A 15,131-nucleotide genomic window follows, 5' to 3' on the forward strand; every position below is an offset into this window, starting at 1 on the left:
GCTGGCAACCCTACATTGTCCAAGTGAACTTTGTTTAAGCCCAGTGGAATGTAGCCCACTGTTCCTACCTCTATTCCACCAATTCTGGCTTTCCTCTTAATGCAGGACTGAGATGTTCTATTAAATTGGTATATTGTTCCATACTAGAGATGAATGGGTTTCTCTGCTGGCAAAATTACATTTCTGAGTAGTTTGCTCACCACTTTATTAAGGTTATAAGTGTTTCAAGGGACTTGTAACTTTGGTTATGTGATACTTGGAAACCATTAAGATACATTATTTATATATGCTAGGTTTATACATGACAACTGATTTCTCAATGGTTTGCCCACGGAAACAATTCCTGAAGTTGTATTTTGGATGAAATGGGCTCACTGGAGTTCAGGAATGAATGCATTTTTTTTCTGGTTCAGGTACATCTTGTTCAAAGATACAGGTATTAAACACCTCCAGAAATTAGGCCCAAAATGTGAAGCTGGGAATTAATGGTATTATCTTCCCATACAACATGTCCGTTAACTATGTTCATTTTCATTTCTTTTGAAAACACTTTTCCCATTTTCTTTTACCTAATCCTACAACTTAGAGTATGTTTATAACACAGTATAATGTACTGTAAAAGTGAGGCATAGTTCTGACTTTATTTGCCTCTTGTTGAGACATTCATTGTTTTCCTTGGCTTAGGTGCATATGTTCCAACGTTTAAATTCAATAGGCTTTTACAGACTGATCCACAGCTAGTATAATTTGCTCCACTGACACCAATAAAACTACATCCGCTTCAACCAGCTGACGATCAAGCCTTAATTTAAAATCAAAGCAAAATTCCTGACAAAGAAATGTCAGAGAAAAAAAATAAGCATGCCACTCACAAGTTAGGCATTTGAAGAATACATCAAGTCAAACTTTTATTAGCAAAGTTGAATTCCATGTATAATGAAAATATCTTTTAAAACCATACATGTACATAGGCATGATACAAACAACAACTACAGTACAAACACATTTTTTCTAAACCTTAATAAATTTGCATTAACATTCAGCTAGTAAAAAAGAGAAAGGTGTGAATTTAGTACTGCATTTGTCTTGATATTTTGTTTTTGCATGAAGTAACAAAATATTGTGTAAAATTAAAAAAAAAATACAGTATGCTTTGGCTCATTCCCATAGATTGGATTGAAAAAATTATTGCATGAAAGGTGAAAAAATTACTGCTGATCACAAAGCTGAACATGTTAGTCAAAACTTTTACATGAAAGAAAAGGTGCTGAAGTGTAAACTTGTACCAGTAGATCAAATGGCAATCATTAGGTATATGCTTTATTCTGAAACACTAGCCATTAAAAAGATACTTCTGAGGACATGACCTTTTGTCAGGTTAATGACATTTCTGCCAGTAAGCCCTAACAAAGATTACACTTCAACTGCTCTCTTCTTTCACAGCTGTAATTTAAAATAATTGAGATACACTGTACAAAGCATGTCTAAATATCCTGTTTATTTATTTGTCTAATTATGACTGCATGATTGAAATTGTAACGAAATGCCTCTTCAGATGCTCACTAGACTTAGGAAAAAATACCCAATTCACTAGCACTGGTTTCCAAAGCTACACGAAAAATTATGGTCAAATGCCTTTTTGTATGGGAAAGATCCACCCTGATTATCTATGTGTAATTCACCTGGGGAAAATATTTTGATCCTGTAAACTTTTATTTACGTGAAAAAAATTGCTTAGATGGTCAATGGGAGAGGTGGTTCTCATAAGGGTTTGTATGATCAAGCCATAACAAAAGTGACAAGTCATCGAACAACTGCATCATGTACGTATGTTGGATGCTGAACTACAAAATATATGATTCCTTATTATATAGTTTTCCTATTGTGTATACCTAACAACCTTGCTACTGACATTTTAATAAATGTCTGACTGGAGTTATGTGTTGCAGGTTGCTGAACTGAACTCTGTGAGCCAGGAGGTCCCTTCCAGTATGTATTGATTTATTCATGGGGAAAAGAACTTTCTGATTTGGAGCATAAATCTGCTCTTCTTGAAAGCAGGGAGAGCTTTTCTAATGTTTTAACAGGGAGCACACACATGGTTAAGACACTTATCCAGTATCAAAATACAGTGGCAATGACCTCTGTGGAATATCATCATCTATAGGAGAGTGGGCAGACATGGGAATATGGTTTTTAAAATACAGACATCACCAAAGATTAAACTGGAGGGAGGAGGGTCATACCTGTGAAAGATTTATTTGTTGGATGGATCGTGTACGATTTTAAACTACATTACCCGAATACACTAGGGCCAGATTCTAATACCCTCACCCACTCTGAATGGGCCATATTTTATGGGTGTTTCTACACTAGGAACTAACTTTGAAGTTAACTTGGAAGTTAGGTGCTACTTCAAAGTAGACAGCAGAGAGTCTAAACACATTTTCCCTTACTTAGAAGTTAATTTCAAAGTGAAGGAGCCCAACTTTGAAGTCCTTACACCATCCCATTCTCAGGAATGGAGTAGTGCCCTACTTTGAAATAGAGTGTGCGTAGATGCTCAAATTCAATGTCTGTTATTCAAAGCTGTACTTCGAAGTAAGAAACTTCAAGGTTATTTCTGTAGCATAGCTACAGCCCAGGAGTATGAAGTGGTGAAGTAAATAAGAATAAGAGTCGAGACTTGGCATATTAGAAAAGAGTAAAGCATTTGGTCCCTATTACCAGGGAGTTCTAGTGACCCCACTATATTTGGTTACCTAAGACTCCTGTCATCTCCATTGTTTAAAATGGACCTTCAAAATTCATCAGGGAGAAATCCCTGGGGCCAGAGAAGTGCTTTTTCCTTGTCATGAGAAAGTCCATTCCACTATGACTGAGATATAAGCTAATGAAAATCGCAATTACCCTTCTGTGACCTGTGCTATCAGTAAAACATTGGCAGAATGCTAAAATAATAATTCAAATCTAAGCCTGATCCCTTGCCCCTGCCAAAACAGATTGAACAATAGTGAGGGGAGAGAACTTTCCTCCTTTCTAAGTCCCCTTTCCTCTGTTTCCCCCGTGAGTACCACATGAGAAAGGTGATTCCCTCATCTTCTGAAAGTTTGAATGAGAAAAGCTGCTCCATTCTCAACTAGTCTCTTCATTTTCCTTAGACCCAGCACATGACTCCAGGAACTAAGTCCTGCTTTTCTTTAGAATATAAGTTCTCTCTTAATGCCAACTAAAGTGGTTATAATAATTAAGTCCTCAAATTTTCTTGGAAATTTAGGATTAAAACTGCCTGATAATAGGAGAGCTGCTCCATTCGCACATATTTTTTTTTTATTTTTTCCTTTAAAAGAAACTTGGGAAATTAAAGGGAAAAATCTATCTTAAGATATTAGTTATGTTATAAAGTCAAAATCTGAAAATTAGACATGTCCCGATTTCAGTTTTTGTGTGCAATCTTAATTCAACCTCCTTATGCCTGTATTTTGAAATATATCATGTGATCACCTTGTTTTTTTTTTCACAAGACCCCTGTCTTATTCACTGTATGGAGTTTTAGTAAGTTGTTATCATGGGCGTAGGGGTTGAATGCAACCAATGAAAGAAATCATTTCAGATTTCCAAAACGTCATTTGACTAAGGACATTTCAAGCCCTACTAAAAAATATCATAAATACCTTTTCTTTCTTTATGGCAGTACATTTAAGGTGCAAATATTTTAAATACAACATAAGAGTCAAAATTTCCCAAGGTTTTACATCAAACCCCACTGAAATGAATAAAATTGGCTTACTATGAACAAAAGGGAAATTCGACTCAAAAAGTAAAAACTGGAATGCTGTTTTACTTTTAAAATTACATCTCTTTTGGAAACATATTTTAATCTTCTGCTCATTCTAGCATATAAAGTAAACATAATGGTGTCTTTAAAAATCCATACTGAGCAAGAGTTACTCAAGAATGAGAATGGAGCTAGTCAGAGACAAGTCTCTTTGGGAATTTCAGGCATTTCTTTAATATTCATTGAGTGGATTCCTCGAAACTAAGTGCACATTTAAAACAAAATGTCATTGTAAAACTTTTTGCCACAGTGTGATTTTTAGGCCCTGAGGCATAATCAATCCTGAACATTAAAATTTAAGCATCTGAATAAAAAAATAGAAAAAGCACTCATACCAACACAGATGAACAGCATACCATAGGCATGTAGTACACAACTCTGAGCTACAAATGAGTAAAAGATAGCACAGGATCTTTATTCATTATCTGATAAGATGATGCCCCACAAATACAGTTTTACATTTGTGTCTGTTTAATGTAGATGTTTCTGGGACAATGACTTCAGCTAAACTGAACAGCTTGTAAGTACAAGAAAAATCCATATATTTGTTCTTTGTGCAGGGGAGTTGTTTACTAGCTGGCAGTGGGCGGGTAGGAAGTGAGGGTAGATTCCTGTATCTGAGCTCTTACCTAATACACTCTAATGCCCTACTGTGGACCTTTCCCACCACCACCACACAGATTTCTCTCTGAAGACTCCGTGACACCTACAGATGTTGACACAGCAGTAGGGGAGGAGAGGTGGGGAACTTGACACTTAATGCGCCATTGAAAACAAACTACAACAGTTAATAGTTTGAGGATAGTATTTGGGAATTTAGTAACTCAGAGTGCTGGATTAGACTAACTAGGGGCTCTCCCAGGTCTATTCAGAGTTTCTTTAAAGGAAGGGAAGAGACAAGATGTAATATTTACATAATCCAAGGCAATAGAAACATTTCAATTATTTTTAAAAGAATACCCAGTGGAAATAATTGAGAAGTTAAGGACACCATCCCCTGTAGGCCAAACATTGCAACCATATGCTAGTGCAGAGCACCCTAAAAGTGAAATGGACTAGGAGTAGTATAACAATGTATTGAAAATTATAACACAAGTCATCATAAGTCTGGTCAGTTTGGCTATGTCTACATGAGAAGCCTCTGTCAACATAAGTCACTGTCTGGAGAGTTTTCCTAGCAAAACTTCTGTTCACAGATAGCATCTACACATAAAGGTAGACCGAAAGAGCTATCTGTTCTGTGAACAGAGAGCAGCCAGACTGTCTAGCCCTCTCTCGACAGAACAGCTTACAGGAAGTTCTGCAGACAGGGCTGCCCAGTGAACCAGAAGCCCTGTTTGCTGATAAAATGGCCCCAGAGCATCTATATGGCTGTTTTGTCCACAGAAAACTGTCGAGAGAGGCGGTATACCTGAACAGGGAGATGTATAACACTGCTGGCAGATGTGACAGGTTTTGTCAACAAACTGTTGACGGAGCACTTTCACCATGTAGACTCTTGGTGTGTTTTGTTGACAAAAGCCCAGTTTTGTTGACAGAAACTGCCGGTGTAGATGCAGCCTTTCAGTCTAGTTCACATTTAGGTTCTCATTGACTAGCATCAGTAGATACTCATCCAGTTGAGAAATTGTCTGGAGTCCTGAAAAAAAAAAGTCAGCTCATGTGTCTTAGACCAGGATGTAAGCTTTCAGTTTCCTGCAGACCCTCAGTGTGGAAGACCCTTTCCCCACCTCAAAGCTGGCCAGTCTCTTTTCCAGTGATTAGGTTGAATTAACCACATAAAATAAAACAACAGTACAAATAGTAACAAATTCATCAAATTCTCCCAATTTTGGGAATCTGAGGTGCTAGCAACAGAGGATGGCGTGCTTGCTGTTTTAACATAACCTGGTCCTACATACCACACATAAGTGGTCCAACTGGCCTTTATTCTGGGTAGACAGCAGAAAGGGTTCTGTGAAGTAGGATAAAAGATTTAGGGCAGGTTTCCAAAAGTATTCAGCACCCAACAGCTACCACTGTTTTCACTGGCTGTTGAACATTTCTGAAACACTAGCCACTTCATTAAATTACAGAAATGGGTGCTTAGCTATTTAAAAAATGTGGTCCCTTAGGTACTGTATAAAATTAAAACCAGATTTATAACTATTTAACAGTGTGCATCACACAGAACAAAAAAGTTTCAGGTCTGGGTCTGATGCTGCACATCCTTATTCACATGAGCAACCTTCACTTACGCTATTATTACTGACAATGAAATCAATAGAGTTATGTGTCCAAGGGCTACTCACGTTAAGATTTTGCAGGGATTAGACTGCATATAGTAAGATTCTTCTTTCAACAATGGCTGTAATTGCAGACACAACAGCTTTAAAAGAACATAGAACTGCAAAAAACATTTGAACTGTACAGAAGTTATAAAGGGACATCTTAATGAAAAAATAATAATAATTCTGAGACAAAATATAAACAGGCCAAAAGTGCAGGTTTGCTGAGTTTGTAAAGGGAAAGACTAGCAAACAAACACGTAACTCCATGGGGAATATTAAACCTTGTTCAGTAACCAAAATAGAAAAGAAACTCTATTGCAATCCATTTTAAAAAAATAACAAAGAAGAATGTAAAAATAAAATTGCAAAAATCCCTAATTATTCAGGATTTGTTGTTGGAGAGAGAAACAATTACTTGTAAATATCATCCAAAAGAAACAGGAAAAGCAAAAATGGCAGTTTTATACCCAACTTGCAATGCAGACTCATGGGAGGATCATTTCTCATGTCAAATTAAAATCAGTCTATATATTCCATTATGTAAATATTAACACAATATGTACAAGAGAGACAAGGTAGGTGCCTTTTAATGGAGCAACTACTTCTGCATACTTCAGAAGTTGGTCTGTTTCCCCAACAGCAACTGGTAGAAAACAAAGATATTAATTCACCTTCCATGTCTCTCTAGTATCCTGGAACCAACATCACTATAGCAACATTGCAAATAATATGTACAGTGCATTCCTGAAATGTATGCTAGCATATAAATATACAGACAGAAGGCAGACATAAAACAGTTGCTTAGAAATGCAGCTTTCAAGGATCTTGGGGGTCAGATTCAGGTGGCCTTTTTAGTACTCTAAAGATCTGATCCTGCTTCCTTGACACATACAAAAATTATGGGATGAGCCTTCTTATCCTCTGCCAAAGGAAAGCTCATCTGACTGCACTCACTTAAGAGCAACAGCTACTGGAGAGAAGATATAGATATCAGATGGGAACCTGTTTCTTTTGAGATCAAGTTTGAGATTATGTTTGGATACAGCTGCGTCTCTAAGTAATTGCCATCAGCTCTAGCCACTAATTCTAGAATTACTTAAACAGACTTTTTCTTCATGAGAATTAAATATATTGAATGTATGTCTATGGTGCTTTCAATTTTTTTCTTGATGTTAATTTTTAAAATAATTTTGCTTCTCCTGCCCCCACTACCTTCTGACCTTCACAATGTTAAGGTCACTGCATGTTAGGGAATACTGGATGTAAATGTATATACAATGTGACAAAGTATACAAGAAAGAGAAAGTTATATAGAGAAACACATAAGGTAGCAAGTACCTATATACATATGTACCACGGAGAAACCATAGTTTTGGTCAGATTGAGTGGTATGTATTGTACGTGAGAGTATTATTCACCTGTTCTGTATGAAAACATCTCAGCTGTCAGGACTGAAAAGTCTCAAAAATCATTTTTTGATAGCAGCGACTAATTCCCATGTTACATGGCAGTTGGGGTCCTGACTCATTCAGTCTGCAACCTGCTTCTGATCACATATGATAACAGTTGATTATTAATAAAGATAAATATGGCAATTTGAAATTAATCATGTATGTTAATATTTTATGCATGGAGAGGAAATGTTGCAGTAGAACTTCCAGTGCTTTCGACTGATCCTTTTTCTTTAGAGCCAGCATAAGCGCCAATAAATGAACCATCTTCATTAAACATCCCTTGGTCCCCTTCTCCATAATCTACCAAACTATCGGAACTTTCCGTAGCTTTAATGTCCCCGTTAAGTGACTGGAGGCTGGCTTTGAGTGGCTTCTCATCGCTGTCACTATGGAATAAAGAAAAGTCTTCCCAAAATCTAGTTTTGCATTACAACAGCAATTATTCCTATCGTTTATCAATTAAACAGATACATTGAAGGAGGAGGGAATCAGATACATTTTGGCTGCGATAGTTTCAGAACAGTGTACATAACACGCTATCCATTTGATTCCAACTCAAGTCAATGGATGTGGTCCAGCTAGTGCTCTCTACCCTATGCACTATTTGCACTTTGCATATTTTGTATTTTTGAATTTTGCAGAATAAGTAAAAAAACTAAAAACAAATATAAATTGCAAACATTACTGAAAAGAATGGATTGCAAACAGGTTTTATTTGTTTTTTTTTTTGGTTCCCTTTTCTTCTTTTGCTATTGAAAAGGGAGGCAGGGGGATGAGGGTCCTAAGGAGAAGGAAAGGAAAAAGAGGAAAAACTACAAACCAACTCTGCTGTTTCATCATTGTATCTTATTTTGTGTCTTCAAAAAGAGAGGCATGAAGAGTCTGATTTTACAAAGCAATGACCCATTAGGATTGCTCATTGTGGGATCCATTTGTTTCACCTGGCCTTTGAAATGAGGTAGATCAACTGAGATAAAGGCATATGTTTGGGGAACTGGTATTTTATTGTGTCTTGATGCTTGGTGGAAGGACTGAGCACTTTTCTTTTGTAACTGTAAATGTTGCTGGGCTGGCACTTTTATTTAGTCTGAGTAATAAATAAAATAAGTAAGCATACATTGGTGCATATCTTTTTGTTTCACATCATAATCAACATTCATTCAGTGTGACACTCTGTCCCTATCTAGTGACAACTGGGCCACACTCTCAGAGCTGATGAACCTAAAACAGGCTTGGGTATTAAAGATGGATCTCTTTGGTTTTTGGGATTCACTTCAGTGCTGGAGACCCATCCAGGGCACATAAAGTGGAAAACTGTATATGTACAAATAGGCAGGCCCCTAGACAGTCACTCACCTCAAATACCAAACAGTACATGCAATTGCAATTACTATGCCTGCTATAATGTTTGTGGACCTTGACTCATGTTTAAAATATCAGGTCCAAACCTCACTTCTTCATATCATCTGTATTCAGTAAAAGAGCCCATCATTTCCTTTGTTCCAGAGTTACTTTCGAAGATTCTACAAATCTGTTTTAGTCTGTTCTTTCTTTGCACTTAATTAACTAGTGAGCCTTCCCTGGTCCCATGTAGGAATGGTGGCTTGATTATCCCCATGTATATCTTCTTTCCAGCTGCTGGAATCACCCTTGTGTTGGGCAGGACTCATTCTCTTCAGCCACATTCAGGATAAGAGAACCATACTCTCAATTAGTGCAAAATACACTCTAAGTGGATCAGAGCTTTGGGCCTTTACTTTTGTAGCAGAGCTGATTGGAAAATATCTCAATTTTTCCATGATAGAGGCGCAATGGATTTGCAATGTTTTTCACCAATGTTTTGATCCATTTTTCAGTCAACTCCATCTTTATAAAATAGTGGAGCCAACCTTGCGTGCATCTGAGGGAACTTTTATTGACATGATGGGAAAGCATAAAGCTTTGTCTAGTGAAACATATCAGCACCATGGCTTAATTGTGCATTGTTTACATTGTAACATCTTTAGCCTCAAACTCTGAATTCATATATTTACATGAAAGAATGCTTCAGTGAAGTGTTAAAAGATGCCTAGTATTATTTGGCAAAATATTTTAATAACTCTCTGCTAATCTATATTAATGCAAATCCTTGTTTACTAAGCACACCAAAAATAATTAATAAGACACAACAATGAATTAAAAGGAACAGTGAAAAGAGGCACTTTACAAAGTGGACCTGTGGAAGGCTGCTGCAAAAAAAAAGAAAAAAAGAAAGTGCTGGAAAGAGTGATGTTCTAAAGAAAACTGCATCTTCCAACTAAAATATTCCAGTGGAAATCCCATGCAAAATCCCATGGGATTTTGCAATGAGCTTGTTATATTTTGGAAAGCCCAGCATTTCCTGTCTCAACAAAGCTGGGAGTTTATCACAGAAATTTCCAAACTTTCACAAGACATAAGTAATATTACTAAAATTCTTATATTACTAGAAATGGGCAAAGAAGCAATTGTATTTTTTTAGTTAAAGACAAGATGTCACAAGTTTAACTCAGGCCCTGAGTTGTTATGCAGCTGGGCCATATTTCTTCTCACAATTATGCAAGTGTATTCCTAGTAACTCCACTGAAATCTATGTAGTCCCACTGGCTTTACAAGCAAGGAAGTGACTGCAGAATATATCCAGGATATTTATGTCTCTTGAAAAGAAGCTCATGACCAGTGACAATCTGAAGTAAACAATCTTGTGTACATATCCAAACCCAAACCCCCTACGGTCAAGACTGAGAGAATCTGGTTATCTGATTCTATTAAAGTGATCTCAGGAAAACCAATAAACAAATCCATGGTTGCAGATAAAAACTCAGTAATCTGTGTACAACTTCACCAAATTACTCCTCAAGATGTGAATGCAGTGGCACTGACTGCTGGCCATCTCTTTCCACTGCAGCCCTAACAATCCAGCCTCTTCTCACTTTAGCTCCATACAAGTCATACAGAGAGACTGTCATACATTGGACTGTTTCAAGACCAGATATTCATGATAGGCAGGAGACCACACTCCTCTCAGACCAATGCTTTGAAGTATTAAGCATTTTGTCCACATTCTGATCAGCACTTCTGACTGCAATTGAGTTGAAATTGGTAAGCATCTCACAGGAGGTGCTCATCCTGCCAGAGGCTCTCCTGCTACCATTTGGATGGTCACAAAATATTAACCTGTTCAACATCATCATCATCAATGACTGTGTTGGTGTCTGATGCCTCTTTCACTATTTCCTTCCATCTTTCCCTGTCCAGTGTGGAGTGGCTTAGTTTCTGTAGACTAGCTCCACACCAATCTACTATATCATGTATCCATTCTCCGTGGGGTCTGCCTCTCCTATTCGAATCATCCATTATGCCGAATACCAGGGTCTTGATTTTTCATTCACTGTTTATTCTGTAAATATGCTGAAGTAGTTGTAGCTTCCATTTTATAACCTTCTGCAGCAAGTTCTCTTTCGGCTGTATCTTTCTATATAACTCCTCACTGGTGACTTTCTGCATACATCCTGTTCTCAGAATCTTTCTATAACAACTCCTTTCAAACGCCAATATTCTTCTTTTCGAATCTTTCATTGTCACCCATGTCTCACATCTGTACAACATGCTGCTGAATACACGTTTTCAAGACGCTCAGCTTCATTCTTAAGCTAATTGCTTTGTTTTTCCAGATCTTATCCATTGCCTCCAAACTCGCTCTTGCTTTTGCTATTCTAGTCGCTATTTCCTTCTTACAGTCTAAACCATATGTTATGTTGCTCCCCAGATATGTGAACTTCTCTACATTTTCTAGTTCAATACTATCGACTCTGATCTTCCTTCCTATTTCCTTATCTCCAAATACCATTGTTTTTGTTTTATTGATGTTAGTTTACATTAATCAGTCACACTCTCTTTACTACAGTGGGACTGACGGTTATTAGTAAAATGAGATCTATAATGGAAAATATGACCAAAGAAAGAAAGTGGCTGTAGAGGCTACAAAAATCTTCTAATTCTTTGGGCTCAAGATTGGGCTTCTACTTTAATCACATAAAAGTTCACTTCTGTCATTTTCACTTCGCTTAAATATTACTGAAATTATTAGGAATACTGACTGAATAAGAACATCAATATCTAGTCCCCAAATTTGTCTCTACATAATCAATATGCAAGATATTTTGTTGCTGTTTTCCCCATATACAATATTCGTATTTCTATCTAGAGCTGGGGGTGAACATTACTAATCACATGCCATTCTCACCTTTCTAAATATCTGTCCCATTAGAAGGCATTAAAATTAAATAAAGATGAAATTACGCAGGAAAAAGATTTATCCTTTGTAAATGACCTACTGTACATATTGGATTTAGTGAGAAACTTTTGTTTTTGAAAGCTACTTGACCAGTATTCCAATGTGACTCATACAAGGATGAATTTTTCATACATAATTCATATATAATGAAATATATAATGTAATTAATTCATCTTATTAGTCTTGAATGTGGCCAAGTGTATCTATTTTGCTATTATACAGAAACTACTGTGCTAACACTTATTTGATATTTTTTATTATTTTAATTTTTATCTCTTTTTTCATACAGTATGAACCTTCATCTTACACAGGTCCCAATCAAAACCCATTGGAATCAATGAGAGGCTTTTCACTGACCTTCAGTGGTCTTTCATCAGGCTTATATATGGTGCTAAATAAGAAACAGATGGAAAAATAGTGCTACTCCACAAAAAAATTACCTATGTCTTAACTTGGGTAGATTAAAATGTTCTAGATATATCTTTACACTCATATTATCATTGACTCCCATGGGGCTTGCTTAGAAAATGAAAAAATATTGTTACTTGAATGTTACAATAAAAATACATCATTTTAAAATATTTTCAGTAGTAGATCATATTTACCTATATTCCCCAAAGATCTCATCTTTTATTGATTGTGCTTCAGGATCTGGATGCAAATCCTCTTTCTCTTTCACTGCACAAATAAAAGAAAGAATAAATCTGTTCACCATGGTGCTTCACGTATCATTTTTACCGCTGGCAGGTTCTGTGGGAAAACTGTCAATCATTATCAAAAGCTGTAGGGCAACAACTTTAGTTAAATGTTTTGCATCGTACAGAGGAGTTATGTTTTCAAGCGGTGTGGAATGGCATAGCTGCTTAATTCCCAAGTATCCTAGCCAAATTTTTGCAGTTAAATCCTTATATACTGCTTTGAAAATGCAGCTCTTATGACAATTTATTTTACCAATACACATCTTTCTGGTGCAATTTAGGATATATCTGGAACATTAACGTATGGCTGTGGCCACACTAGCTGCTCATTTCAAAAGCTATTTTGAAATGAGCTGGAGAGTGACTACACAGAAATTGCTCATTTCAAAAATAATTTTGAAATTAAAAGGTGTTCATTTCAAAATCGTTATTCCACTCCTGTGTTGGGAATAATGCCTCCTTTCCATGTTAATTTCAAAATGAAATGTGTACAGCCATTCCCTGGCTGCCATTTCTATATGAAAAGTCCTCTACAGAGCCAGCCCTCCCACCACCAGCCAGAGCTCTATGGCTGTCAGCTATGGGTGCCTTAAAGCTGCAGGGACGCAGAAACCCTGTGCCGGAAGCTGAGAGTGTGCTGGCAGACGCAGGAGCACGAAGTGGCCAGACGACATTCTTTAGCACCCCCAGAAAGTGACACTCCTCTATGGCCGGATGGATGACTAGCAGCCAAGAGTCCCAGGATCCCCATGGAGATAAGGGTCCGGGCGGCAGGGCTCCCAGGGCCCTGGGCAGCCCCCAAAGAAGAGGGGGGCCCTCTGACTGGAAGTTGAAGTCTGGGACCTGCTGGTTGTCGGGTTGCGGGGGGAGAAGACATCCTGCTCAGGATGGAGGGGTGGAAGAGAAATGTGGACACCTTCATCTGCCTCACCAGCAATCTTGCTGCAAGGGGCCACTCCCTCCAAACCCCAAACCAGGTCAGCTCCAAAGTGAAGGAGCTGTGGCAGGGATATGCCCACGCAAGGGACTCAGCCCAGCAGTCAGGTGCAGCGCCAGCCACCTGCTGATACTTCAGGGAGCTCCACAAGCTGCTGGGACCCAGACAGGCTGCACCACCCAAGGAGACGCTGGACACAGTGCAGCTGGAGGGGCAGGGCGAGGAGCCCCAGCCAGGACCCTTGATGGCCCCCCACTGCAGGCCCCGAAGTACCTGCTGGCACTGGGGACAGTGACAGCAGGGGTGAGGGACTGCTGTGCATGGCTGAGCCCTCCGAGGGCCCTAGCCAGGCTACCTCCACCCAGGCCTCCCCTGAACCACCCAAGGAACCCCCAGGTAGGACCAGGCATGGGGTCCCCTGGTCATGCGGGGGGGGGCAGTCCCCAACACAGGTGGCACGGGCCTGGGCACATGGCCACAGGCTGGAAACCCAGGATGGCCGACATCGCTGCTGGGGGCAGGGCCCACTTGGGGCTATGGGCTGCCCTGAGGGCCAGAAGCCTGGGAAGGCTGGGGTGGCCACTCCAACAGCCCTGTGTTGATGGACCTCACAGAAGATGGGCCATCCCAGAGCCCCTCACCACAAGCAGAGTGGGATGGCAGTGGGGACAAGGCTGCTGGCCCATGGTACCTGGGCTCATGACTGATGGGGCACCACCATCTCCCTTTATGTCTTCACAGCCTCGATGTCTGCCAGCCACTCCAGCCCCCTGGATGTGCCCGGGAGCCCCACAGCAGCAGAGGAGGGTGAGGGGACGATGCCTCCCCAGACCAGGTGCCATGGTGGGAGGAGCCGCCACCGCAGCTGGGCAGATGATCTGGCGGCAGCCCAAACATCTGCATGGCGGCAGCAGAACCGCTTGCAGCAGGAATGGCTCTCCATGGAGTGGGCGGTCCGGGACCTGGTGGCTGGGTATTTTGACACCCTGACCCAGGCCAGCGCCAACCACCTGGCCCAACCGCCCGCCCCGTGGATGGCCTTTCCCACAGCAGCCCCCACTGCCCCATTCCCCTCTCCCTCCCCAGTCCCCTCCTCTGTCAAGGTCCCCCCTCCACCCCAGCCTCCCCCTTGTCCCCGCCACCCCCCTCTACCTCAGCTCCCCCCTCTTCCCCAGCCCCGCCATGCCCCTTCTCTTCCCCCCAACCCGCCCTTGCAGGTCTGCTCCCGGCTGACATGACACCGCCAAGAGGCAGGAGCTGGCACGCTAGCTGTGGCTGGGCGAACCCTGCCCATCTGTGGCTCCCTCTCTCCTCCCCATGCATCTGAGTCCCTATATATCCCGGTCCAGCCCTACCTCCCCAAACCACCTGCCCCATCCCGGCCCCACCGTGGTCCCCGGACCCAGGGCGATTGTGGCTCCAGGAGCTGTTGTGGCTCCCAACCAGCCACTCCAACAGAGGATTGAGACCCCTGCCTCCACATATAAATAGTTCATCCCCCCATGTAAACACTCACGTTCTTTGTTTTCAAAAAATAGCAGCTGAATATATTTAACAGTGATATGTGTCCTGCCTCGGGTGGGGATGGCAACGGGGGTTCTGGGGGCAGGGGTGAGAAT

General features: G+C 40.2%; 1 protein-coding gene across 5 annotated transcripts in view; it reads right to left on the reverse strand.

The window, feature by feature from the left end:
• Positions 1-875: 875 nt before the first annotated feature.
• Positions 876-15,131, reverse strand: part of CHL1 (cell adhesion molecule L1 like) — a 200,602-nt gene continuing 186,346 nt past the window's right edge. For all 5 annotated transcript variants that reach the window (XM_075004833.1, XM_075004829.1, XM_075004834.1 and 2 more), the window contains 2 exons: positions 12,483-12,555; positions 876-7,948 (listed from right to left, as the gene is read on the reverse strand). In XM_075004833.1, the coding sequence (XP_074860934.1) occupies positions 7,732-7,948; positions 12,483-12,555 (290 nt within the window). In that variant the 3' untranslated portion in view covers positions 876-7,731. The remainder of the gene's footprint in view (positions 7,949-12,482; positions 12,556-15,131) is intronic.

The sequence above is a fragment of the Carettochelys insculpta genome, chromosome 11 (genome assembly GCF_033958435.1).
Source record: "Carettochelys insculpta isolate YL-2023 chromosome 11, ASM3395843v1, whole genome shotgun sequence".
NCBI lineage: Eukaryota > Metazoa > Chordata > Testudines > Carettochelyidae > Carettochelys > Carettochelys insculpta.